Here is a 25,431-nt window from a genome sequence, read left to right on the forward strand (position 1 = left end):
TACTTGGGCGCCATTTTCTTTGTCGTTTCATGAATCTTTTACACCAATTTGGACATTCCATACTCACATTTTATCCCTAAATCCTGTATTATATGGTAATTAACAAGTTTCCTATTGTTATTATGTAGTTATAAAAGTCTAATCACAGTATGACGCCTTTATACCTGTAGTTGCATCTTCGTGTGACTTTTAATCGCCAGGCCAGATGACCTTTTGAACTAGAGCACTTCACGTACCTGCCCGAAAAATGGGAAATACGAAGATTGGCGGGAAAAGGGCGACGTTTTTCTTTACTACTTGTCGCGCTTGTTTTGCGGCGACATGAGGTCCCAAGAATGGCCGGCATATGGTTGTGTTCTACCGAAGAGACCTGACTGAGGTGACCGGCGGGAGTTGTGGTCGTGCCGGAAGGCGTCCACCGCGGCACAATTTGAGGACCACCACAACTATTTTAGCGGCTTTAAGGGGCCATTCGTCGGACTACATTTCTAACTTCGCCATGCTAACATGTTTGCTATTTATGCTTAGATGGAGATACGGGAGGGGGTCAAGCTAGCCCTCGCAACGGAGCTAATGGACCAAGGTGGCGGACATTAACGCGGGGGGAGGCGCCCTGTCAGTTGGACCGACCCGACGCTACCCTCCACGGCAAGGTGGCCACACATGGCCGCTCGACCGAGGGAGGCTGCTTCCAAACATCGCCGCGAACTGAATTGAAACACCTTCTTCGCTCCAGTTACCTTCTCGAACTGTGAAAAGGGAGGTAAGTTGACTTTTCCTAGGCGCACGTCTTCGTCGTTGTCGTCTTCGTGGTGGTCAACAGCGGGGGCAGCATCATCCGTAATTCAGGATTCCACTTTATTAATCCTCCAGGAAAAGATGGAATCGTCTTCCTCCTCCTCCTCTTCTTCTTGTTTCTCCGAGCGTCTAAAATGTGTCGAGATGATACACGTTCCCTCCTTGTTGATCAAAACCCGAGTCCAAGTGTTCCGCGCCGCTTTATTTTCTTCCCTCCGCCTCTTTTTTGCTCACTATGTGCAACTCTTGTGTGTGTTTTCTTCTCTCGCTCTCTCTCTCTTTTTATCAAGGCGGGGTCTTGGCTCGTTCAAGCCAATGACATAAACCAAGAAGCCCCCCTCTCTCCTCCTCTTTTTACTCATATGGCCAAAGCATCTCTCAGCCTCAAGCAGATTTGCACTCTGACGATCCTTACCTGACAGCCAGCAATGCATATGTTTGCTTTTTGCTGCAAAATACCATATACGATACATAGTGCAAGAGGCCACAGTACCATCACGTTTTAACGTCTTCTTCGGCCCATCTCTCCATAAAAGATTATAAAACAAGTAGTTTTCATGTTACTATGTGTACTAACCATAACACTAACAAATAAACTATTCATACAATCATGTCACTAAGTATAGAACCAAGTAACTAACTAATAACTAACAGGTACTAACTTTATGCGTCAATAACAGTGAAGTGATTTTTTTCCCCAAAATTTGTAAATGTGACACCACGGCATAGTTAACATTCAAAGCCAATCTAATAAACACGTGCACAATGGCTGCAATTCTGGTGCACGCCATTCTTTAACGTGATAACACCTATAAAGTAGCCCATAGTTCTCTACTCATAGTTGCACATACTCCAGAGTCAATCGTGCAGAAGCGATACGACCACAGACATCACAAATGACATGTCATTTATTTTCTTCATCCCTAATTTGTTGGGCAAAAGTGCAATGATTTATTCCATCACGGTGTTTAAAAGTCAAATAGTGAGTCATAACAAGTTTGATGCTTCGGCGCAATATGTTAACGTCTCATCGCCATTTGTACAGACTTATGATATCACTGCGTTGATGTATGTAGGCCACGACAACTTCCTCCCGTCCACTTCCCTCCTGTCATTAATATGCAAATGAGGCTGTCATTGTTGCGTGTCGAGAAGAAAGCTGTCATGTCGTTGCTGGTGTTTAGATCTTTTTTTTTTCCCGGTAAGCATGTCTTATCTTTGTTTAGCCGCAGAAACAAACATGTAAACATTGCTTCATTAGCATCCATTGGCCAGCTATGCCTTTTAATATGCTCATTTTATTGTTGCTCTCCCGCTGATTTGTGACCTCCTTTCTTTTTATTCCTCATAGACGTTTTTTTAATTTCAAGTTCCTTCAAAAAGATTCCCCTCAAAAAAAGAAAAACTTATTTTAACCTTTTAATAGGGATCAAAAAGGGTGCCGGTTGCAACTAATCAAAAGGGGTCGTCGCCATCTCATCAAAGCTAGCGTTTAATGAACGATGTTGTAATTATTGAAACAAGATCTACATGCAGATACACCGAGCTGTGCTAATGCACTTTGCTACTTCAAATCAAAGGCATGAACATAATTTGGGGCTTTTGTTGTTTTAATGTTGGTCTGCAATGTTATATGATCGCAATATAACAGAATATCAAATTTGGGCTGTTGAGTTGATGGCCTCCCAAAATTGTGCCAATTTCCATCGTTAAAACATCCTAGATTGAAAAGAGGCCCTTTTCAATTACAATGCAGCGTTTTCAAACGACAAGACGCACATAAAATCCAAGACGCTTGCCCGTTTATGACTTTAGAGTGCTTTGATGGAAAATGCGCTTTATTATTGCAGAGACACCCAATTTGTTTCCCCCGGCGAGCTCTTGTTGTTTATTTTCATAGCCTTATCTTTTACGTTGTGACGCGTTGTCGTTCACGAGGAGAGTGGAAGAAATATGCCGTTAACGCTCTCTGGCCTCTTTATGAATCATCCCTGACGTGGAAATGCGAGCGGGAGATGGATGGCAGGATACGGGTGCGCCGTTAACCCCTCCACCGCCCACAATCAATGAGACTTCAAACAACATTCAATCCAAAAGCAAACAGCGCAAGAACGCCGCATTATCCTCAGCCCAGCTGATACATTTATTACTCTATTGATATTGATTAGTGTCTTTGATGCATGCGCTCGCAGAGCCAGGACAGCTTCTATGATAAAATGCCGAAATGAATACTTTAGGCCAGTGCTTTGCAAACTCTTTATTGCAAGTATTAACGGAAAAAATGGTTGGCTCTCTCTCTCCCTAAGTACAAGTAAAAAAAAAAAAAAGAAAGTGTCAGGTCAATTCAAAGGTATTGCATAAAAAAGAGGCTGGAAAGGATTAAGGTGGTGCAATGAGATGTTTTCTTTTTAATATAATTAGGAGTTGTAGTACTTAGCAATATTTGATCCGACTTCATCGTGTCCTGAAATTTCACACTAGCTTGCACATATTCAAACTTCCTGGTAGCTCCAGAAGTTGTTGTTTTTTTCCCCATGTTCAATTCTGTTTTGTGCTTTTTTTTTTTGTCTGTTTGACAGAAAGGACTCTGGCAGTTGAAGGGTCACCATGTTGTGTGTAGTTTTCCTGGAGCGGCAGCGCTGCCGGGCAGGAGCCAGCGAGTGTGGCGAGAGCGGAAGTGGCGTCCTGCTGGGAGAGACAGTCTGGTGTGGAGGTAATGGACAGAAGGAGGGGACAAAAAAAAGAGGCTTGCCTGTGGCACAAAATAAATGACGGCCATCTTGAGTTTTCAATAAGGATAAAAAAAAAATACAGTAATGAAATATTGCAACATTTGTGCCACTTGCTCCATCACTGCGTTAAAAACAATCTAAATAGGAGACGGGTAGAAAAATGGACACCAGCCTTCAGCTTGTCTCTGGAAAAATCATTACGCCGTGCAAGTATCCGCCAAGCCCGAGCTTGCTGACTTCTTATTGCGCCATTAATAACTTTTTTTGCGCTGCCAAGCAGACATCATCAGGCTCGCTCGAGGGAGGCGGGAGGCGCTAAATTAAAACCATGAGTGTTACTTTTTCAACGCTTTCTGCAAAAGATCTCCGAAAGCAGCAAAATGTTGGAGAACCAAGTGTCAAATTAAAACAAAAAATACATATATGAAGTTTTGTTTGATATTAGGCGCCGACCTTCAATTTTCTAAATTCCTGATGTATTCCCATGGAAAGATACCAACTTTGAAAAATCTCCAAATTTGTGAACAGTGTCCATTGCCTAACGCCGCCATGCGCAAGCCAATGAGGGACGAATCCCCCGGCATCTTCGGACGGTCGCTGTGGAAACGGAGCTGGCGAAGAAAGTAAGCCGACGTATGAAGGAACGCGAAGGGCGGCTTTCATGTCAAAACAGGAGAGGTGGCACAAAGTGTTAATCTGTGAAATTGGATGAATTTAAATTGCCTGGCAAATGGGATTAAAATGTATTGGCTGTACTTGGAAAAGGGGCTGAAAGGAACGGCTATGCGTGTTACACTATTAAAAGAAGCCCCCCCCTCCCTCGCTGTAATATACAGTACATTTCAACCATTGGGAGCTTGGGGGAGGTTCAAGTGTCAGCTCGAGAGAGAGAGGCTGCGTAGGACGCCAGATGCACACAATGTAAACATGGAGCGTGACCTTTGTCTTGAGTTTCGATCCCGCCCACGGCGTAGGTACCGCCGAATCAGCTTTGCTGCAAAAAAAAAAAAAAAAGGCAAAATGTTGTAAACTGCAAACTCACAGGTCAACAAGGTGACCTTTTGAAAAATGGCACCGCCTTGGATGTGTTTTAAACAATCCCCAAAACAAGCCGTCAACTCATTAGCATGGATCATATTAGTGCAGAAGTAACAAATATCTGCAAGGCGACACCACTTGTTAGGATTACTGTACAAAGAGATTATACAGTACATATTTTTTCTGCTTGAACAGTCCCTTTCATCAATCCAGAGGATAATAACTCTGCATCTGCCTCAACATTTTTGTGTAATCATTCCACTTCCAGGCGCTGCAATAATTCCACAGCGTAAACAAGCAGCAAAACAGACACCCTGCGTGCTTTTTTTTTTTTTTTGGGCGACGGCTCGGCTGGTAATGAGCTGAAGTAATTAACCGCTGCCACCCAAGGGTGAAAGGTGCTCGTGGTACATACTAAGCAAGTCCGGGTGGGACTAATAATGAAATCACATTCAGTCCCTCGCGTCCCTCATGGCTGTCACTTTTGGGAGGTGGAAAAAAAGCCAAATTATAAATACTTGAAGCAGAAATGAAGAACGCTGGACATTTTAGCATTTGCTCAATGCAATGTCAACTCCGAACATAAATTGGCCTTCTCTTCAACGTGATAATTATTTGCATAATTCATATTTTTATCAAATTGTTTTAATAGACCTGTGACAGGTGAGGGCATGCAGTTCTCCATTAGAATCCATTTTGATATTGCCTTTGAAAAAGCCTTGTATATTGTTTACTGATACTCTGCCTGAACCTGATTTGGCCTTCACTTTGACGTGCATGTTTTATCGGCGTTATTCATGTGAGGCAAAGTACTAATGTTATTATGTTTTTGCTCCCTCGGCAGTCTTAAGGATGAACCATTCCCCCTCTGGGCCCCGGCGCTGTAAATTAATGGCAACAAGGGCGCGGCATTAGGATGCAAATGAAAAGACCTTCAAACGGCGTTCACATTTGGAGCCAAAATGGCGGGTAAGTTTTGCTCGACCGCCTTTTACGAGCCTCTCATCGGTACTTTCTTTTTTTTTTTTTTTTTTTTTTTGCGGGAGGAGAGGGGGCTGCTGTACTCCAGTTGTGTTGGCACGTTGATAAAAAGCATTAGGCTCATTTACACGTGTTCTCCACTGAGCAAATATTGACTCATTTTGGAGTAATTGTTTTTTTTTGGTTTCACGAGGAAATGTGCAAACGTCTCTCGCTCTCCCTCTCTCGCCATGCTGGAGACATTTCACCAAACGACGGCATCTGCTAACTTCTCCGTTTAATTTCCCTCCCTAGCGTTAACAGAGTGTTTCTGGCGCGCGCAGATGGACGTTGGCATCAAACTGTGAACGAGACGCGTCGCTTTCATGGCCTCGGAGGCGATTAAGCAAAAAAATAAATGAGAGCTCATTAGAAGACGAGATTGTCTCATTTGAAGGGTAATAAATAAAAAGGGCATCACATCAGAGACTCAAGTAGCTCTTTGCAAACTGGGAACCATATTTGGTTACTTTAGGGCCCAAAATGGCTGCCTCTCTATCCGACACTAAAAATATATGATCATTGTGATCTTGCGATACCGAAATTGATGTCGAGTGCAGGCCTCCCCCAAGGCCAAAGAAAATATTTTCTATCTCGAATGAAATTGACACATTGGCTCTGAGGGACAAAGAAAGGCAATATGGGTCTAAATAAGAACGTTGTGACCATTTTGCCAGAAGAGTAAACAATGCAAGCTCTTTTACTCGTTGCTGGTGGTGGAGCATCGCTATGGCAACACCCATTTCCCGCTCATATCTTTAATGAAAAGGTAATGAGAGAAACATAACAGTCCCAACTTCATTACAGCGCTAAAGATTGGGCAATAAAAAAAGTCAATTAGCGTGTCCGTCATGTGCTGTGGCTGCAGTCAAGAATGGGAACAGAAGGTTTCCTCTGCCTGCTCATTAAAGATGAATATGATAGTTTAAAAAAAAAAAAAACACTTCTCGCCTTTCACCACTTCCAACAAGCCTCATTTAGCCTCCCAATTTTAAGCCCACCTGAATTTACAAAGCCCACAATGTCATCTCGTACATTTTAATTGGCCACGTGTGCGATTGGTCTCCTGTAACAATCGGACGACGAGCGTGATCAAAAAATCCGGCGGCCGTGTATCAAAGTGATCGCAGCACCTCCAACTTCCTTCTCCTGCAGCCTTCACGCCTCTTCCATGGATAATTAGGGGAACACTTTATTTGCTATCAAAAGACATTTCCTATTAGTGTTTATGTACAATATATGGACTTCGCTTCGCCGATGGCTGACTTTTAATCCCCGCTCCACTGCAGGCCGGTCTAAACGAAAACAAGTCTGCAATTATACGTCTTCCCCGGGGAGCCGCCATCAAACACCGCAATGAGGAATCCCAATCACGCTGATGTAATTAAGCATTGTGCAACCTCATGCATTATGTAGCATTTAGCCGCTTGCTAAGTAGCTAATAAATGCGACGTTACACCCCCCCTCATGCGAACACCCCCACACAAAGACAAGGGGGGCTTTGAGGTTGCCATTTTGAGTGGCAGCTGTGAGTCTGGGGGTGAGGGGGCACGCGCAAGGTCGCCCGCATGAGAGGGGCTGTCAAGATCTCAAACCCTTGTCGCATTTTTAAAGTGATACGCTATACAGCGCTACTTTAATTTCATTTGTAAGGTAACAGCAGGTCGCTCGCCCCAATTGTACAAGGAAATTACGCATTGCCTTGTTGCCTTGCCGAGCCCACCCTTGGTGTTCCGCCACCCTCCCCCTGGCAAACGGGCATATGGCGCTAAAGAATTTCCGTGAAAAAAATTCCTTTCACCCTCCCTCGCTTCCCCGCAAATGGAAAATGTCATGTAACACATTTGCATGGTGTGATGCGTGATGAAACGCTGCTGCAATGGGAACTTCATTTGTTTTATTCGCCGAGGCCGTCTTAGCGCGCGGCGGGCCCAGCGTCCACGCCGAGTCTTTGCGAAATCAGGAACGTCCGCCGATGACTATTCGGCGCGTCACTGTCAGCCGTGGATTTATTTCCGCCCTAATATGAGCCCCTGCGCACTTGTGTCAGAACGCTTCACTGAATTATGCATGCTTTTCACCTTGAAGGACATTAGACTTCAGAATATTTGCAGTCGACACTAAGAGATGATAGTCCAGTCGACGGCTGGCTTATTCATATCTATTTTCCGAGTGACCGTGCTAGCGGTCTCATTTAGAGTCAAATATTTGCGCACGCTTAAGGCACCGCTGCAACTTTGCTGTTAATGGACCTCAAGCTGTAATCATCATTGCACAGTTGTAGAGTCCACGCGTTGATTAGTCGCTTCAAGCCCGAAAGGACAAAATGCTCCCCCTTCGCGAAAGGCATTCCACAAAAGCAGGCAGGAATCTTACTTGGGATTTGCACCCTGGCTGCCTCCCATGTAGGTCACGGCTTATTGGTAAAGAAAAGCTCTTGAAAGTTCTAACCTCCTTTTCTGCCCCCTGCTTTTTGAATTGTTCCCGATTGTTTGTTTGAACTCAAGATTTTTGGGGTGACGGAGCGCTGAGAAATCGGGAACGACGTCGCCACCTCGCCGGGCGGCGCTCGTGCCAGGCGTCTTGTTTTGTGCCGGAGATTAATGTTGCGTCAGTCACATTCTTTGTGCAAAACGGCTCGCCCGGAATCTGGCGACATTGCAAACCAACAGCGCATCATTCGGGGACGCAATGCTAAATTTATTTGACGTGCGTGGCGTCCCGCTGTTTTCCGCCAGTCGACGCTTGCTTGCCGTCGGTGGCGTCATTAAAGCTCCTCGTGGGCGGGACGTGGCTCGTCCTACAAGGCAGGTTTTCTTCCCCCCCCCCCCCTCCTGCCCCAACAAGGCTTTGCTCAGGGGCATGACACATTTCTGAGGGGCTTTTGGATCTCCTGGCCTGATAATTCTTTTAATTATTCAACGCTTGGCTGGCAGATGAAGTGAGGCCTTGAATAAGGAAAAATCTCGGGGGCTGTGCACACTACTTGCATGAATTCCCTTGGATTGGACTCGATGCTGTTCTTGGTTGTCATTGGTCAATCCGTCCATCCGTAGAAATGGATGGATAGAAGTCACGCAGACTTCCAGGTGGCAATGGCAAAAAGTAAAGCAGCCTCTGTTATTTGTCCATGGCAGAGTGAGTCTGCTCTACTTGAGCATCCATCCCTCGGCGGCCACGCCACACTCTGCTCGTGCAAATGAACAAACCCGAGACCAATTAGTCTTTGTTGAACCCGTCGCACGATAATGAAGTTCATGAGTGCGCCAGTCGAGTCGGTAATGATGGCTGCTGCCTGAGAGCGCAATGACCACAACAATACACAAATGCCAATGTACGCTCTGACTGACAATTGTATTCAGAGAGGAGCTGCACACAGTTCTTACGACACTAGTCGATTTTCTGCTGAGTTTTGGGTTAGCTGATGATAAAAAAAAGTGTTGCATTTTGGCTGTTTACATAATAGCTCAATTGAAAACATTTGTTAATAGATATTTAATCTGAACTTTAACCCCGGGTTTAACCCATACTTTGGCTCCAACCTTAAACTATTGCAATGTATCGTGAGTTGAGGAGCTTCATTTCGCCTTCTGATAGAAAATAAATGCTTTTCTGCCATCCTGTGGCCTCTAAAGGCAATTAGCAACATTTAAGATGCTCAGAGAGAGCATAATTATTTGATGATGAAATGCTTTTAAACAATTGATTTAAAAGAGAAAAGGAGGCTATGGAGACTTCACTCGCTCTTGCGCTTCCAGGGAAGATTCAGAAGGCTTCCAAAAAGACAATGTCTTCACTGTTAACTTAAAGAGGAGAGAATTGTGAATGACAGTCATTCTGGTGATGACTCGTCTATGGGTCAAGGTCGCCCTCTGCTGGAAATTTTGATTTTGCCACAGTAGACCTTTTCAGAAGGATTTTAACATTTACTTCAAAAAATCCAAATGCGATAAAATGACTTCCAGGCTCAAGAATTGTTGTTTTTGTTTACATCATGCTGACATTTTCTGAAAGAGAACATCTCATTGCACTCCAGTGGCGCAAATGAATGGCACAATGTTTATGATAAGACACGATGAAGTTTGTAGCTTGGACTGTAACAAAGATCACACGCATGCGTCATGGTGTGTAATCTCACTCTGACATTTTCCTCATTTTCTTATCATTGATTTCTCTTTGCAGTTATTGGCGGATGCCTCAGCTCAACTGCAGCGTCAGGCTTGTTAGCCGCCGCCCACCAGGGGGTCTCGAAAATCCCTCCGAACCCATCTGAATTAATAAGTGTTCCAGGTACGTATTGATTAGCCAATCGATATCTTGTTTGTGTTGTGCCACGCTGGCGTGATGAGTTTGAAATGGAAACGGCACAAAGGAAAGCAGCTGCTCTTTTTTTCAATCACTTTTCATTTAAATCACAAGACACTACTGTGATCGATGGCCGTTAAAGCTGCCAAATGGGTAATTACATTTCCTTCCCATGCTTCAAAGTCTCAATTCTATTGTAGCCAACAAAATGATTGTTTTTGTTATCCACGCTCTTTTCATTTAGTTATTTGCGGGTGCTGTGTGGAAAACGGAGAAAAATATGATGCGACTCCATTTTGTAGCCTAACGTGGAGGGAAAAAACAAAGCGCTGTGACGAGACTGTTGAATCATCTTCATCGGGTCAGCGTGAGTGCGGTGGGGTGGACGTTGCAGATGTCGAACCATTGCTGCTCCACTTGCTTGTGCGGCAGCAGGCCGTTACGCGGCAGGAAGGGGCGGCGGCGGCGGTCGCGGCCGTTCGCCACCTGCCAGAAGCGCTGGTCCTTGAAGAGGAAGAGGGCGTTGTGCGCGTATGAGAAATAAGCCGCGTCGATGTTGCCGCCTGGGTGGTCGCCGTTGGACACCGGCGGGAACACCTCGTGGATGGTTTTGGGGAAACCCGGCGCCACGCCGTTGGACTCCACGCTAAAGGCGTACACCTGTCAGAAACCGTAACCTACAATTATGATACATTTCGACTCTGCCGTCGGACGACATCCTTACGAGAGTGTTTTTGAAGAAGTAAACACGCGAGTCTCTTCGGTCATAAACGGCCGTGTCGATGGGACCGGAGATTCCCGGGAAACCCTCTGAGATCTTCCTGGGATAGCGGTGGCCCTCAGGGTCCTGCGTGACGACCTTGTCGTTGTTGCTGTCGTACTTCCAGAACTGGGTGCCTGTTGTGACAAAAGAGGTCCGAACATTGGAACGTGTCTCCAATCACTGGGTGATCAATTCTACCTTTGAAGAAGTAAACGACATCTCGTTTCTGGGACCAAACGTGCACGTAGGCGTCCACGCCGTCCTCAGGGAGGCCCCGCCAGCCCATCTGCAGCGGCACCGGGTCGCCGAAGCGCGTCCGATTGTTGCGGTTCTCGTACAGCCAATACCAGCCCTCCCTCATGAAGTAGGTGTTGAAGCGGATCACCGTCTGGCCGTATGGGGTCCTCTCTCGTCGGATCCAGTCAAACACGGTGGTGAAGCGGCCCCTGCAGGCCCCTGCGAGCAAAACGCAAACAGGCTTTGAATGGAGAACTCGCCGTGCCCGTCCAGAACCCGGAGGCTGCTCACCGTAGAGGTTCTGTATGGCTTTTCTGTCCATCCAGCCCATTTCAAAGCCAGCCTCCTGGGGCATATAGCTGGGCTGCATAATGGATCCAGGTCTGTAGATGTGAGGAAGCCCTAAAACGTGTCCGATCTCGTGAACCGCCACCTAAAAGAAGACGTCCACTCAGGATGATTGACGGAGCCGCAAAGATCGAGATCTAGGCATCCTTTGACACTCACCTTAAGGAGGCTGATTCCACTGCCGGTATTGGGCGCCGTAAAATGTTCATCGTCGTCAAAGTGGATGTCGCCCAGGAACCAGGCGTGAGCAAACTCTTGACCGCTGCCGTCGAACCTCTGATTGCAGCCAAGATGTCTTCCTAGACGGCGTACAAGACAAAAAAAAAAAGAAATCAAGGATTTTTATTATTATAATTTTTCCATACCTGTGCCAAAGCCCAGCCTGATGTCAATGTCCTCCAGCGGGGAGCGGTTGTCCTCCATGAACTGGAGCGGCGACACCTCGCTCCACATCCTGAAGGCCAGCCTGAAGATGTAGCGCTGCTCCTCGATGGACAGCTGATTGCTGTAGCCTTCGCCTATCAGCCGCCACTTCAGGACATTCTTGCTGAAGGCCACGTGTCCCGCCTCACCCAGGTCCCGCTTGTGTCGCCTGCTCTTGTGCACCAGGGCGGCCAGGTGGCGCTTCCTGCGTGCTACCGCCGGACTCGGCTGGACTTTTGCCCAGCGTGTATCCACGGAGGTGTTTGTCGGCGTCAAATCTGAGCCCAAACTGGTGGTGTTGGTGTCAAAGAGGCCACTTACTGAGCCGTTAACATTCGCCAGGTATGTTTCAGACTCATTAGCGACACTCAGCAATGTGTCACTTGTATAGTTGCTCTCAGTCTTGTTAAACGTGTCCACACTGGTCCCGTTTTCAACATCCAAAGCCAGACTCTGGTCGAGTTCAGGTTCGGTGCTGAACACTTCAACGGGGTCCTCTGGTTCCTCCTTGTCGGGGACGCCACACCTCGGCTTGTTCATGGCCTCCCTGGTGGCGTCGTCGAGCGCACCCGTCACCGGCAGGCCAAACAGCTTCTGGAAGTTTTCAAGTGCTGCACTGAACGCTCGGGTTTCTTCATCTTGCGAAGGGCGATCCCTGGAACCAGAGACCGAGGTCCCCTCCTGGATGCTCACTTGAAGCTCGTCCAGGAAACCCTCACTGTAGTCCAGATCCTCGTAGCTGTCCCGCGTCTCCTGCCACCTCACCGGCTTCATGAAGCCGTATCGGGAGAGGAACAGCTGAAGGAGACGGGGATACGTCAATGTCACGATGGTTCCTCTCCTGTTTTGCTGTAATTTTACTCACACTGTATTTTTTTCTTGATTTCATATCAACTTACCTCTGCTGTGTACTTGTCCGTTATGCTCTGGGCATGCTGGCCGATGAACATCTGCAAATCAGAGTGATCGCGATGGTGGAAAAGTTTCTCGCCGTTGCTCGTGCAAAGAAGCAAAGAAGTGATCAGCTGGATGGAAGTCAGCATCGTGGTGGCATTTAGCATTTGTGGTCTGCTCAAAACAAAACAATTTGGGCCGTGTGGCTTTATAGGACCAACCAGCACAGGTGTGGTCACCCCCATGGGGAGGGCGTCCCGTCCCACAGCGTGGTGTGAAAAGCAAACTTTATGTTAGCTACAAAGAGTGCTGTATAATGCTCTGCTGGTTTTGAAAGAACTGAAGAACACCCACTTTGAACAGTCAAATAAAATGTTTAATTAAGAAAAACACACGACCAACACTAAAAGACTTCACCATATACAATACAGTACAATAAGAAAATAATACACACTTCCTTGGACTTTTAGGCTTGAGTGCAAAAGCTCAGGTGGTCATTTGAGCGCTTTGCAAATGGCCTCCGCCAGGTGCTGAGCCGTGGGCTTCTCGGCGGTGCAGCTGACGCTCAGACCCGCCGCTTGCACGGCGTCCCGCGTGGTGGGCCCGATGGCGGCAAACTGCACACGACAGGCTCGGTGACTGATAAATTCAATTGTGCGTCATCCGTGCAGGTTTACCTTGATCTGCGCGAGCCGCTCACCGGCCAGCCTGCGCAAGGCCGGCAAGCAGAAGCTGACGCCCGACGGACTGAAGAAGGCCACGCTCGCCGGGGGGCCCTAAGGGTGATGTCGTCAAAAATGGAGGTATGTTATGGATTATGGATTATATTCCCAAACAGTGTGCCTCCAGATACGTAGCGAGAGTTGGGTCTGACCTGTGCTGCAAAATAGTCTTTTAGATTCTTCACCACGTCAGGATGCTCGGACGTTTGATAGATTGTCAATGTCTCGAGGGGAACTCCTAGTAAACATAACAAGGACACAATCATCACAGGATTAGATCCAATGTGGGGGGGGGGGGCAATAAAAATCTGGAGAGCATCTAAAAGGACCTTACCATTCTCTCTCAAAGCTGTAGGCAGAACTTCTCTTTTGATGGAGCCGCAGGGGAAGAAAAGTGGAGGGATACTGGTGTCCTCTCCTACATCGAGAGGGAAATGTGCTCATTTGCATTAATATGCAGTCATTCTAAATAAGGCAACAAGATGAATCACAAATTTTGCTTCATGTCTTATTCGCATAAATTAACTCGAACGACTCCATTCCGACCCTTCTTCTAATGTCAAAATAGACAGAAAGCACACCACCATACGTTCAATGATGACGTGCGACAGGACCTCCGCCGTCCCCGTGTCCTCACCGAGGGGGTCCAAGCCAAGTTGGCGTACTGCGGGGATGAAGAAAAAAAACCAAACATAAATGTCAACATTTTCAGTTCGTTACTTCCTACCACCCGCAACTACAACGGCGCCTCGTTTACAAACATTATGAAAAGCTCTATAGACCGTAAAAGAACAAAAGGTGGTAAGACACACTTCAGGAAGGTGCTCCACCTGCTCAGGAACAATAACCACAGCGTCGCAACAAGTTGTCACTTGTGCTAACGGCACCTCGCACGTTCATGTCGGTGGCAGGTGACTTTACCTAAAGCGCCCGTCGCTTTGCCCACCACATAAACGGACTTTGCGTTCCACTTGTCTTTGGCCGTGCGCTCCCATTCTGTGGGAAAAAAAAGAAACCCTCGTGTGACAGTTGTTACATCTTGCTTTACACATTTCTCAGAGGTGTTTTTCACATTTTGAAGCAGGGCTGGGTTCTCCAGATTAAGTTCTCCATCTTGTCTCACCTTCTCTTCTGTCTTCCAAGCACATCTTCACTGCTTCCACTGCTCTCGGGCTTGTAAATATGAGGCCGCCATGTTTTTCTGGTTGGAAAAGCTTTGGGGGAAAATATAAATCGTCTTGAATTTCAGATGACATTTTTAACAAAGAAACCTAAGAGAGGAAAAAATGTCGTGCTACCTTATCTGATAGGGTGTTTAGTGAAACAAACTTAAACGAGAGCACAGGCAGAAGGGTTGCTTGCAAGCCACGTGACCTCATCTCCTGCAGCATTGCAAAAAAATAGACAGCCAAGCATTCAAATATGATAAAAAGATATGGGTTTTATTGTTTCGTGCCTCTACCTGGATATAAGGATCGGGCCCTTGCTCTCCATCTCTTAGCTCCTTCAAAAGCAGCACGTTCATCTTGAATTAAAAAAAATGCAGAAATTACACACCAGAAATTAACTATTCATCGATAATGTAATTGAGATTTGCAGGAAAATGAATGGAACTGTCATCAAGACCTCATTGAAGTGAGAAGGAAGGAGGGCGTGAATGCACAGAAAGCTAAACTACACCCAACAACTGTCACTTTGCTGATAACATAGTAGTAGCTTGGCTGCAAAGCATTCGATGAGCTTATTCACTCAAAGATTATTCAATAAAGCCGTAAAACACAAAAATCAGTGAGAGGCCACTTACTTGCATTGCCTGTAAAGTACCGTGACATTTGTTTCACCATTGTCGCAATGACAACATTGTTATTTTAAAAAAAAAAAAATAAGCAACGCTTTCTCGCTTGCGCACAGCTGTCAACATACAGATCACATATTGCAAACAAATGGGGGTAGCGTTATTTTAAAGTTTACTAATGTACTCTTCTCAAGCACGACTTGCGTGTTAACAGCTAGGATACACTTCTAAAAAGGCCATAATTCTTGTTCTCGGAGAGTCTATAATAAATGTTTGACTGCAAATTGCGAATGAAACACAGTTTAAGTAAGTGTCATCCCCTTTGTGATTAGTTTATTCCAACTGACGATCCGAGTCGCCGTTTACTGACGTAACTACGGCGAGTCGGTGTGACTCAAACAAAATGGCGTCCATGTAAACAAGTTCCCTCTAAAGTGTCGCAAAACGTGGCGTCAAAAGTATGTAAAGGATGAGATAACTATAAAGGTGAATTGTGTTTGAGTAATGCAAGCCCTTTGCGTTCACTGAATGCTTTAATCCATATTACAGCGAGCCATTCTGGCTGTGACGTATGGGAATCCCCGCCACGCCCACTCATTGACAACCGTGGTCGACGAGCACGCTCGCCCCTTGTTTGCAGCATGGCTTCGTCAGCTAAGAAGAGAGCGGTAGGGCTCGGGGAGAACCCCCAGGAAAGCGACGACAGCTCGGACGAGAGTCCGGAGGAAGAAGACGATTCCTCCGGGGAGGAGAGCGAAACGTCGGTAGAGGAGGTTTACGAGGTGGGCATGACATTTTAGAGCCGATTGAATCAATGCTCGGCCCCGCTAGGTTGCTAAGGCTAACACAGCCGAATGACAACAATGTGTGACTTTAGCCTCGTAGTTCTGCTTAGAATCTTTTTGTAGGGTTTGAGCACTTTGCAGGCGCATTCAAATAAGCAGATTTGTTTGCTCTTCAGGAGGTGACTGTAGACTTTGAAGCGCACGCCGTTTCGCACAACGACTTCAACGGCATCAAGAAGCTCTTGCAACAGGTTGGTTGTATTTGTTAAAAACATTTCTATTAATTCTTAAAGTGTGCATGCGCTTTGACCCCTCCGGTGATTTGTTCTGCTTCAAGCTGTTTCTGAAGGCCCACGTCAACACGGCAGAGATGACGGACATCATTATCCAGCAAAATCACGTCGGAAGTGTCATCAAGGTGAGTCGCTGCTTCACGTCAATTTTTAAAATGTATTTTGTAAAATGTTAGTATTTTATACATGTTTTTTATTTGAACTATAACTGCCAATTCCAGTTCTTATTTTTGTATTTCGAGAATATTTCTAAATGTTTTGTCAATTTCATTTGAAAGCAAGCAGAGGTGCCCGAAGACAGCGACGATGACGACCCAGATGAAGTGTTTGGCTTCATCACTATGCTCAACCTCACCGAACAAAAGGTAATACCGTTTGCCGCTGTTTCCCCCGACAGTCTGCGACGTGCATTGTTGTCGCTGTAGGGCGTGCAGTGCGTGGAGCAGGTGAAGGAGTTGATCCTGGACCAGTGCGAGAAGAGCATGGGCCGTGGCGCCGCCGAGCAGCTGGAGCAGATACTTGACGACACCGCCAAGCCTGTCGGCCTCCTGCTGAGCGAGCGCTTTGTCAACGTGCCACCACAGATCGCCCTGCCGCTGCACAAGCAGCTACAGTGAGTTGCTGCACCCTGTGTATGGATTGCTCACTGCTGGGTGCGTATCAAAAAAAAAAAAAATCTGATTTTTGGAGAAAGGCATAACCCCCCCAAAAAATCCCAATTAGATATTTTCCTTATGGGGGGGAAAAAAAAGTGAGATTACATTTTTTTTTCTTTTCCAGAATCAAGTGTCCTAATGACCTTTATTTTGACAGGAAGGAGATCTCTGAAGCTGAGCGCACAAATAAGCCCATCGGAAAGTACCACTATTGCCTGATGATCAGCAAGACATGCAAGAGCGTTGCCACCGAAAGCCCCGCCCCCAAGGACGAATACATGTTCATCAACGCCGAGGAGGAGTTCTTCTATGAGGTACTCAAAACAGTGCTACATTACATTGATAGTTGTTTTGTTTGTTTTTTTGCCCAAATTGTTACATGACTGGCAATTATGCTGCTATGCTACTGAGAAACATCTGCTAACTGAGATCAAACTTTCTTCATGCAGCACGCCGTCTCAGAGTTCCACTTCTCGATTCAGGATGAAGCCGATACGTGCCTGAGCGGCCGTTGGTCCTTCGATGACGTTCCCATGAAGCCATTCCGCACTGTCATGGTAATCCCAGTAGAGCGAATCCCCACCATCATGGACAAACTGAAAGAATATCTGACCGTGTGACGACTGGTCACATCATAGAATAAATGGCGGGAGGAATTCCCACAGAAAAATGGACAGTATTATTATTATTGTCCACTGTGATTGACCGCACTTAAGTGGGAGATAAACATTTTGTCAGTATTCTGAAATAGTTTATTATATAGTACATGACAAGCAAAGTTATTGGGCTTTATATAGAAATTTTACAGTGTTTTAGATTCAATACGTTTTCTATCCAGTGCTATACAAAAGAATTATGATTATAAAATGTCAAATTCTGATGACGATTCCCTCTTTAATTGAATTTCTTAAATCACGCTATGCAGTTATAAAATCCTGTTTTGCAAAGATATTTTTTTCTGAGTAAAAATGCCTTCCACGAGCTTCTATTCAAACATGCTATTCTTCAAAACACTTCACTTCACTGGATGACACAGCGATCAGTGGACTGCGCGTTGCTGCTGCTGTCGTCAGTGAGGTTGCTGGCTTTGTGTTTGTCGTTCTCGCAAGTGGCGCGTGGCTCTAACATGTGCTGCAGGATGTCTTTGCTCTCGCTGTGGGGCAGGTTGTAAAAGTAGTAGAGCGGAGCCGTTTGAGTGAAGCTACAACAGGGAAAGAAAACTTCAAACTAAGCATGTGACGGGAAGTGTCCGATTCCGCAAAACTCACACTTGTGGTGAAATCTCTGTGACGATCCTCATGCAGTTGTTTTGTGCCAGCGTGTACTCGTGGAACAGCACCCACTCGGGCAGCCCCAGCTTATTGAGGTACGGCCCGTAACCGGATCGCGGGTGCACCTGGGCCACGTGTTTGTGCGCGAGGATCAGGTAATTCCCCGAGCCGTCCACATCCCGAGCGACCTTAAGGAGGCCAGAAGACTTGAAAATGGAGCGTTCAGGAGGTAATGTGGAATTTGGCCGACGTACCTGCATGAAGAAGCCCGCGAGCAGGGCTCGCTTCAAGTTGGCTGCGTTTTCCCTGCTGCCAAATGCCGGTTCCGAGACGGGCAGCTCGATCCGGTTTAGCGTGTTGGTCAGCTCCGCCCTGATGCTCTCCGCCGTCCGGAGAGCTGAATAGTCCAGGAAGTTGTCTCTGCACCATTGTTCTACACGGATATCTGCAGGTAAAACTGAAAATCTTGTAATAAAACCAAACCAAGTGTCTCCGGGAATTACGCTTAGCCCATAATCCAACGTCTTACATGGATCCTTCTGGCTTCTCTTGAAGTTATCAAAGACATTAATGAGGGAGAAGTGGTCGCCTTCGTGATGGCGGAATTTCCTGTGGCACTGTGAGGCCTCGTGGCTCATTCCAGGCGGAGGTTCCAGGAAGCAGTTGGGAGCTGAAAACAAAACGATCCAATCCAAGGTACAGCAATCAAGTGTATTTTTTCTGGCTGGTACCTGAAAGCATGGCCGCTACGGTCAGCATCTCGTTGACGCAGTCGAACTCGCAGGACGCCAGCAAGGCTTTGGCCAGTTGAGGCTCCAGGGGGATTTCAGACATGATGATGCCAATCTCGGAGAGGTTGCCGTCGTCATCTAGCGCCGCGAGGTAGTCCAACTCCTCCAGGGCCTGCATGAGACTCTCGGGATCTGTGCCGAGGGAGGACAAAAACTCACCCATTGGTAACCAAAATAGTCACTTAGAAGTAGTTCGACGAAGTTCCTGTGCGGTTTGTATGTATAATGATTGACACACAGATCGACCAATCACAGCTCAGGAAGTCAAGAAAGGTTGCGTAATCAATAATGAGTTGACCCCCTTTTGGCCCTACTGTCAAACAATGGCGGGCAGCCGGCGAGTGTCCGCTCGGGTCAGTCACGCCTCAACGGATCCAAACAGACTGAGCACAAAACGTGGGAACCAGACTTCCTCTCTCTGGATCTTGGTAGCAGACAATTAGCAAGTGTTATCCCGCCGAGCTCACCGGGTCGGTCGATGAACTCGCACTGGGCCAAACCGCCGATTTCCATCCTCTTAAGGAAAAGAACGGTGGCCGTGATGTTGGACTCCAGGATCTGCGGGGATCTCTGTGTAGGAAGTTGGCTGTCCTCCGCGTATAAACAGAAACATTTACCTGCGACAGAAAAAGACAAAGTTAGGACAGTTCCAAATTGACTCAAAAAGTATTTGACACCAACCAAAAATAGCTGCACAATTGCCAAAGAATGTTTTTTTTTTTTTATCTCCCTAACTAACTGCTGCTCTTCAACAGTCACAGGAAGCCAAAAAATGGAGGCAAACCAATTTTTTTTTGTTTTATATCAAACAGATATGCCACGACTGTACCTGCTGGTCCGCACAACCTCCTGCGTAGTTCTGCCTGGCAACAACTGATGGACTGGAGCACCTCGGAGTTGGCCCTTATTCTCGGATTGTACACCATTTTTTTCTGGACTCCGCAATCGACGACAAAGTTGACAGACTCCATGGCCCACCACGCATCCTCTGCGTGACGGGTGGCGAGGAAAACTCTCCTGGTTTTTCCGCCTGGTCCTCGCTCATCTGGAGGAAGCCCGAGTCCTCTGCGGCCGGGACCCAGGACCGTGGGCAACATTTGACCGAGGTGTGCTCCAAGTCTGCTCCCTTCTTTCTGCAGGATGCCGTGGGCGCATTTCACCTCCTGTTGGAAGGAGTCAGACTTAGACTACTTTTTGGATGGATTGATTGAGTTTGACAAAAACGTACCTCCTCCGATGCCAAGAACCCCACGACGTCACCATCCTCCCTGGTGCGGTGGATCTCCAGAACCAGCCTCAGAGTAGAATAGAAGTAGTCTTTCCCACCCCCACTCCGCACCACCTCGGGCTGACCCGACAAAGGTGACTCCAAGCTGAGGGTCGGGGCTCTGCGGAAGTGATTGCGGAGGCTGTCCGTCAGCGGCGGTGCGGCGAGGACCACCACCCGCAGTTCGGGCCTTTGCACCACGATGTCCTTCAGGAGGCCCAGCAGGAGGTCAGTGCTCACCGTCCTCTGGTGGGCCTGGTCGATGACGATCACGCCGTAATGCTCCAGAAAAGGATCGGACATCATCTCTCTGAGCAAGATGTCGTCGGTGCAGTACCTGAAAAGGCAGATGTGCACTTTTCTCAAAGGTTTGCAATAACACCAAAGATGGATAAAAGAAGCCCGGCGTGCCCACCTGAGAACAGTGTCGGAGCAGCAGCACGTCTCCCGGCTGATTTGGTAGCCCACCTCGTGGCCCACGGCCACGTCCATTTCGTCGGCCACGCGTAAGGCCAAGTCCAAGGCCCGCTGCTCGACGTGCTGCGTGCACACCACGGTGCCGTAGCGGTAGCGAGCCGACAGGCACAACTCTGCGCACCACTGGGGGATCTGCAGAATTAAGGGGAAAAAAAAACTGGAATCAACATTTCCATCTGGTTGCAATCACCAACAATGTCAAAGGAACATTATTGTGTCTTTGAAAAGGATTTATTTGATGGAGCTCTTGTGTTGAGTTAAGATCATGAGAAACCGAACCTTGATGTGTTGGCTTTTCTTTTGGTGCTGCTGTTGATCTACCTATTGTGCCCTCACCTGCGTGCTCCTGCCGGCGTCGGCGTGCGCGCACACGAGCACGATTTGGGCGTGAACGAGCGCGTCTTCGAACCTTCGCCGCAGCGTCCACACAGGCAGCTTCCTCCTCTCCGCCAGCAGCTTGTAGTACCGCGACGAGAAAGGTAAGCCGTCGAAGCGATTTAGCTCCAGCTCGTCCCCAAAACAAAAGGAACCCAAAACGCATGCACCCTCAGACTCGCATGCATTTTGCTGCTTGCTTTTGGCGTCGTCGCTCATGTCGCGTTGCAAGTTGGTGCTCCGGGCGGCGTCCCAACTGCACTTGTTGCTAATGTGCATTCCAGTTCTTTTAAGTGAAGTGAATCTTTAGAATCAGTTCACTGCAAAGATTCGTTCAAACGAATCGTTCAAAGAATCGTCCCCCCCACCCCACATACACACTGATCCGTTTTTTTTTTGTTTTTTTTTGTTTTTCTTCAATAACACACACAACTTAGCAATACACCAGACAAAAAAAACAATCAAGCAAACACACGGTAATTCACCCGTTTCTTTCTATAATACAACACTGACACACTGAATTGTTGGCAACTGACTGGTTTTGGCTCGTGAGTGAACGATTGCTTCAAAAGAACGAATGTTTTCAGTGAACGACAAGTAATCAATCAATCGATAATCAAGGAAAGCGTTTGACTTGAATGTTGTTTTTCCATGTTTTTCCATGTCCAAACTTGAAGACTGGCTCCACGTCGGCTCATGGTCCGTCTATCTGCATATCTCGAAAGGTAGGGACCCCCCATTTTGTTTGCCTCCTAGTCTTAAATGTAGAAGGTCGTGTCATGTATGACTTCAAATATTCCAAAATGTTATCAAGGGACATTTTAATTGGTCGTTTACCAAATGAATAATGTCCTGATGATTATTTGGGCCACAGTGAAAAGAAACAAAAGAATTGCTCTACAATGGTTAAAGTTACATGTCAATGTAAGAAGTATAGTTTGGAAAAATGCATTTGAACTTAAAAAGTCTATTTTTGATCATAGTTGGCACACATGAAAAGTGAAAGTGTACCACTTTGTTCTTCTAAAATTATGACTTGAATCGAAAAGAAAAAAATGTGTTAGTTAGTTGGTAGTGTTATGTGCTTGAGGAGCTGACGTCATCTTGTCGTGGCACACCAGGGAGAAGGTGAGCACATGCAAGCAGCTGACATCTCTCACAAAACCCAAGTGCCAGGTACTCCACAATATCATCATCACACTCGTCTGGATGTGTTTTTTTATGACATTGATGCAAACCAAGTTAGTCAGAAACATATTTAACTCACTTGGTTTGTATCAGTGTCATGGAAAAACTTGTCCAAAAGGGTGTGGTGGTGGTACTGTGCAGTACCTGGCTGGCACTTGGGTTTTGTCCCAGATGTTTGCACTGTTTGCATGTGCTCACCTTCCTTTCCCCTAGTGCCTGCCATGAGAAGTAAGTGAGCTCATCAAGCACTTCATCTGCTTGCATGCATGCAGGGCCTTTTCAAACTGCTTTTCTAGTCAACCCCATTGTTCAAGTGGAATGCGAGTCTTTGTGATTTATGAGCAAATTTGCTCTTTTGAAGTCTTTCATGCTTGCTGGTCACTGCATTGGCAAAGTACTGTTTGTAAACCTAAGTGTCCACTACAACAGACACAAGTCTTTGCTGCTTCTCTCTGTGTCCACATGAGTCAAAGTGATGCAATTGCAGTCAAAGTGATGCAATTGCAGTCACTTTGAGTTATGTGGACAGAGAGAAGCAGTCAAAGACTTGGCTGTGCTCAGTGGCTGAACTCAACTCAAAGCTGAAAACAATCTTCCAAAACCTAAGTGCCACTTTGCCCGCCTCCAAACTCTGCCCAATTTCAGCCTGGCCAATCACGGCGTGCCTCAAATTTGCGTAACCACGCCCACTTTCTGACAACCAATCAGAATGCAGCGTATTGCCCATCCGACCAATCAGATTGCGCCATTTTAATGAGACCACGCCCACCAATCACAGAGCACCTCATTTGCATATCCACGCCCAACTTTCAGCCAATCACGGCCTTTCATTGTCATTGCTCCACCCACTTTTAGACCTCTCAGCCAATCAGGAAGTAGTATTCCAGTCCTTATTTCGCCCATTTCCCAAATTATCCAGAAAAAATTCTGTAAAAAAAAAAATAAAAAAAAATTGGGGTGGGGGGAAAAAAAAAATTTGGAAAGAAAAGGGAATTTTAGTTTTATGATGTTTAACAATGAAGAGTTGAAAGTTTGTTATTTGTAATAAAGCTTTATTTCTTTTGCAGAGTAAACATTCAACCACAAGAAAGTAACAAGTTGGATGGCAGTCTGCTCATTGCCGAGTGGTGAAGTGGTTGGCCAGAGGAACAAGTGGATAAGTGGTCTGCCAGAGGTACGAGTGGTGAAGTGGTCGGCCAGAGGAGTGACTGGTGAAGTGGTCAACCAGTGTTACTCCATCCCTGGACCTGAGACAAAGAGATTGGTAAGTAAAAAGCTAAGTCAAAGTTTTGTGCAGAAAATGTTTTAGCATGATACCTACCAGTTCGCAAGTAGAGTAGTGCACAGAGTACTGCATGCTGCATGACCCAGGAAGCTGATTTTATATTCTTGCTGCATGACTCAGGAAAATGATTTTGTTGCTTGCCTGTCAGAAAATAGGGGAACAAATTATTGGAATAAAGATAATATTGTGCAATGAGGAGTATTTAAAGTGTCTCACTTTTCAGGTTGCCTTAGAGCTGAAGCAGTAACAAGGAAATTGAAGTGCTGCTTTGCTCTGGTCCTCGGCTTCTGCTGCGAGCAGGTACTAGATTGTGCTCCACACTGGACACACAAAAAAAGAAAACAGATTCAAATTTTGAAACCTGTTTGCTAAAATGTCATTTACTTTCCTTCCTTCTCTTACCAGCAGATGGCTCTTCAGGCAGCAGGGACCCAGCTGAACGAGCTCAGAGAGGCTGAAGACAATCTGTGGCAGGCTTTTCACTTTCTGGGCCAGGATTTGCCATCTCTGCCTGGAAAGAAAAAGGAATATTGACAACAACTCCATTTAAGTTTACTGCTTTTACTTTTAACTGTAGACTGGAAGCAGCTGGACACTGGTGCACAGGCAGAGTTCCTGAAATGTTGTCAAGACTCTCCAGGGTGGACACCTGCACACAACACAAACGAGAGACCATCAAGCTGCATTTATTTAGGCGTCAACTCTGGAAATGGAGGCAGCCTTGAGGAACCTCGGCATGGTTTTGGAGGGTTGGTTCCTTTGACCAGCAGGTGGCAGATTTTCCAACTGCATCCTTCCTGGAACGTGACCTGCAGGAAGAGGGAGGCAAAAAATAAATAAAAAAGCAGGTAAGTTCTTTTAAACAATGCCAAGTTTGTAGTAAGTTGTCATCTGTCAGCACGTCAGACAAGTTGATAATGGCACAGGTTCAAAACCTTGTAGAGCCATGCTGCAGAAACTCTGTCCTTTGGCACCACCTGGTGGACAAAAGGAGGAAGTAAAAGCTGAAATGTTTGACACGTGTCAAACAGTTGGCCGCGTGGGTGCATGCGTGTTTCACCAGCGAGGAATGGAGGGCAGCGCCGGATGGACATCTCTCCAACCACGGCGAACTGCTCTGAAAGACATGGTAACGTTACAACCATTCTGCTATTACATTTTAAGCAAATTGGGTTGAGCAAGAGTAGACCTACCTCCAAGTGTCTCATGAAGCCATGCGAGGACGGCAAGGCGGCCATCTTGGACCCTGCAGACAAAAGAAAAAGAACAAATGTTTGCTTTAGTCAATTTGATAGGATACCTTGCTAATACAAACATTTTTTGCTACTTTGCAGTCAATCTGTTCCAGATGCAGGCCTGTGGACAGAAATAGGACAATTTGAGCAGTCGATTGACTTGAAAACTCACAGAAAGTCAGTCGGCCATGTCGGGCTCGTTTTGAAGATTCACACCTGCAGACAGAAAGAAGAAATTTAACACGAATGCATCGAAATGTTTGAGTCATACATTCTCTGGTGGATTTATGCAAACGCTGCTTTGTCGACTTAGCTTCGGCCAAACGGCGCTGTCGTCCAGACGTTGCTAAATGTTTGTGCAAAAATCGTGTTAGTCGTCTTTGCACACGGTGCGTGCTTGAGTTTTCAAAATGTAGATGTACTTACCCACCGTTAAATGCGCCAAATGAATGGGTGGTCGTCGAACACGCTAATTGCTAACGCTAGCTTCTGCAAACTTTTTTGCTTGCATGCTTGCAAGATGGAAGCACGCACGCCCAAAGTGCAAGTTGACGCTGAAAAGAGAGCAAAAGCAGTTAGTTTGAAAAGGTTAACAAACGTTGACCACCTACCTTGTCACTTTTAAACGCGGTTGTGCAGCAGGTGGACCGGAGCAGCGTGACGCTCGCTCGCTGTCAGAGGAGAATGTGAGATCGAGCGTCGCGTGGAGGGACCTGGTCTCAAACCAGCATTG

General features: G+C 46.5%; 5 protein-coding genes and 1 long non-coding RNA gene across 18 annotated transcripts in view; 2 read left to right on the forward strand and 4 right to left on the reverse strand.

Moving 5' to 3' along the window:
* ctbp2l (C-terminal binding protein 2, like) overlaps positions 1-1,186 on the reverse strand; it is a 29,083-nt gene extending 27,897 nt beyond the window's left edge. For 3 of the 8 annotated variants that reach the window (XM_085903271.1, XM_085903276.1, XM_085903272.1), the window contains exon 1: positions 741-1,186. The gene's annotated coding sequence lies outside the window, so the exon portion shown is untranslated. Of the gene's footprint in view, positions 1-164 lie in introns of all 8 variants that reach the window. The other 5 variants (XM_085903281.1, XM_085903282.1, XM_085903277.1 and 2 more) reach the window with 3 other exon arrangements.
* On the forward strand, positions 282-17,689 carry bccip (BRCA2 and CDKN1A interacting protein). Its single transcript, XM_085903288.1, has 12 exons — positions 282-763; positions 3,378-3,511; positions 5,413-5,537; positions 9,771-9,878; positions 13,230-13,361; positions 15,625-15,857; positions 16,037-16,111; positions 16,198-16,278; positions 16,432-16,518; positions 16,579-16,766; positions 16,967-17,123; positions 17,259-17,689. Exons 6-12 carry the CDS (start codon positions 15,717-15,719, stop codon positions 17,427-17,429), a joined length of 900 nt encoding a protein of 299 aa, XP_085759414.1. The 5' UTR covers positions 282-763; positions 3,378-3,511; positions 5,413-5,537; positions 9,771-9,878; positions 13,230-13,361; positions 15,625-15,716; the 3' UTR covers positions 17,430-17,689.
* On the reverse strand, positions 10,248-12,707 carry mmp21 (matrix metallopeptidase 21). The gene is made up of 7 exons (XM_085903270.1): positions 12,564-12,707; positions 11,607-12,462; positions 11,401-11,540; positions 11,185-11,326; positions 10,855-11,112; positions 10,618-10,790; positions 10,248-10,553 (listed from the first exon to the last, which is right to left on the reverse strand). The coding sequence occupies exons 1-7, from the start codon at positions 12,705-12,707 to the stop codon at positions 10,248-10,250; spliced, it is 2,019 nt and encodes a 672-aa protein (XP_085759396.1).
* uros (uroporphyrinogen III synthase) lies at positions 12,919-15,505 on the reverse strand. 2 transcript variants are annotated; one of them, XM_085903295.1, is made up of 10 exons: positions 15,085-15,505; positions 14,743-14,820; positions 14,579-14,662; positions 14,404-14,494; positions 14,202-14,276; positions 13,870-13,944; positions 13,615-13,698; positions 13,433-13,518; positions 13,236-13,334; positions 12,919-13,175 (listed from the first exon to the last, which is right to left on the reverse strand). In XM_085903295.1, exons 2-10 carry the CDS (start codon positions 14,803-14,805, stop codon positions 13,053-13,055), a joined length of 780 nt encoding a protein of 259 aa, XP_085759421.1. In that variant the 5' UTR covers positions 14,806-14,820; positions 15,085-15,505; the 3' UTR covers positions 12,919-13,052. The 2 variants fall into 2 exon arrangements, with proteins under 2 accessions (XP_085759421.1, XP_085759419.1); XM_085903293.1 differs by having other exon boundaries at positions 14,743-14,805; positions 15,085-15,501.
* Positions 17,549-21,241, reverse strand: dhx32a (DEAH (Asp-Glu-Ala-His) box polypeptide 32a). Of its 5 annotated transcripts, none has more exons than XM_085903266.1 (10): positions 20,952-21,241; positions 20,554-20,747; positions 20,100-20,475; positions 19,701-20,034; positions 19,339-19,488; positions 18,812-19,003; positions 18,610-18,750; positions 18,335-18,525; positions 18,078-18,268; positions 17,549-18,010 (listed from the first exon to the last, which is right to left on the reverse strand). In XM_085903266.1, the coding sequence occupies exons 1-10, from the start codon at positions 21,207-21,209 to the stop codon at positions 17,830-17,832; spliced, it is 2,208 nt and encodes a 735-aa protein (XP_085759392.1). In that variant the 5' UTR covers positions 21,210-21,241; the 3' UTR covers positions 17,549-17,829. The 5 variants fall into 5 exon arrangements, with proteins under 5 accessions (XP_085759392.1, XP_085759391.1, XP_085759393.1 ...); XM_085903265.1 differs by having other exon boundaries at positions 18,335-18,537; XM_085903267.1 differs by having other exon boundaries at positions 18,335-18,537; positions 20,895-20,974.
* LOC147039254 (uncharacterized) lies at positions 18,540-24,949 on the forward strand. Its single transcript, XR_015063272.1, has 6 exons — positions 18,540-18,776; positions 19,684-21,094; positions 21,668-21,715; positions 23,246-23,442; positions 23,687-23,763; positions 23,869-24,949. It is a non-coding gene; the product is annotated as an uncharacterized LOC147039254 (long non-coding RNA).
* Positions 24,950-25,431: the final 482 nt, after the last annotated feature.

This window comes from Syngnathus leptorhynchus, chromosome 22, assembly GCF_054491065.1.
Source record: "Syngnathus leptorhynchus isolate UIUO chromosome 22, UIUO_Slep, whole genome shotgun sequence".
Taxonomy (NCBI): Eukaryota; Metazoa; Chordata; class Actinopteri; order Syngnathiformes; family Syngnathidae; genus Syngnathus; species Syngnathus leptorhynchus.

Bases quoted from the DNA above. Each gene is read 5' to 3' on its own strand.
- mmp21 (XM_085903270.1), bottom strand. From the start codon at position 12,707: ATGCTGACTTCCATCCAGCTGATCACTTCTTTGCTTCTTTGCACGAGC. The intron at 11,113-11,184 runs GTGAGCAGCCTC...TTTTGCTCGCAG, and splicing joins AGCCATACAGAACCTCTACG to GGGCCTGCAGGGGCCGCTTC. The intron at 10,791-10,854 runs GTAGAATTGATC...TTGTCACAACAG, and splicing joins TGTCGTTTACTTCTTCAAAG to GCACCCAGTTCTGGAAGTAC.
- uros (XM_085903293.1), bottom strand. The intron at 13,945-14,201 runs GTAAAGTCACCT...TCATCCCCGCAG, and splicing joins CAAAGCGACGGGCGCTTTAG to TACGCCAACTTGGCTTGGAC. The intron at 13,699-13,869 runs GTATGGTGGTGT...CTCTCGATGTAG, and splicing joins GTCGCACGTCATCATTGAAC to GAGAGGACACCAGTATCCCT.
- bccip (XM_085903288.1), top strand. From the start codon at position 15,717: ATGGCTTCGTCAGCTAAGAAGAGAGCGGTAGGGCTCGGGGAGAACCCC. The intron at 15,858-16,036 runs GTGGGCATGACA...TTTGCTCTTCAG, and splicing joins CGGTAGAGGAGGTTTACGAG to GAGGTGACTGTAGACTTTGA. The intron at 16,519-16,578 runs GTAATACCGTTT...TTGTCGCTGTAG, and splicing joins TCAACCTCACCGAACAAAAG to GGCGTGCAGTGCGTGGAGCA.
- dhx32a (XM_085903263.1), bottom strand. From the start codon at position 21,209: ATGAGCGACGACGCCAAAAGCAAGCAGCAAAATGCATGCGAGTCTGAG. The intron at 19,489-19,700 runs GTACAGTCGTGG...TTTCTGTCGCAG, and splicing joins GAGGTTGTGCGGACCAGCAG to GTAAATGTTTCTGTTTATAC. The intron at 18,751-18,811 runs GTACCAGCCAGA...TTTTGTTTTCAG, and splicing joins CGTAGCGGCCATGCTTTCAG to CTCCCAACTGCTTCCTGGAA.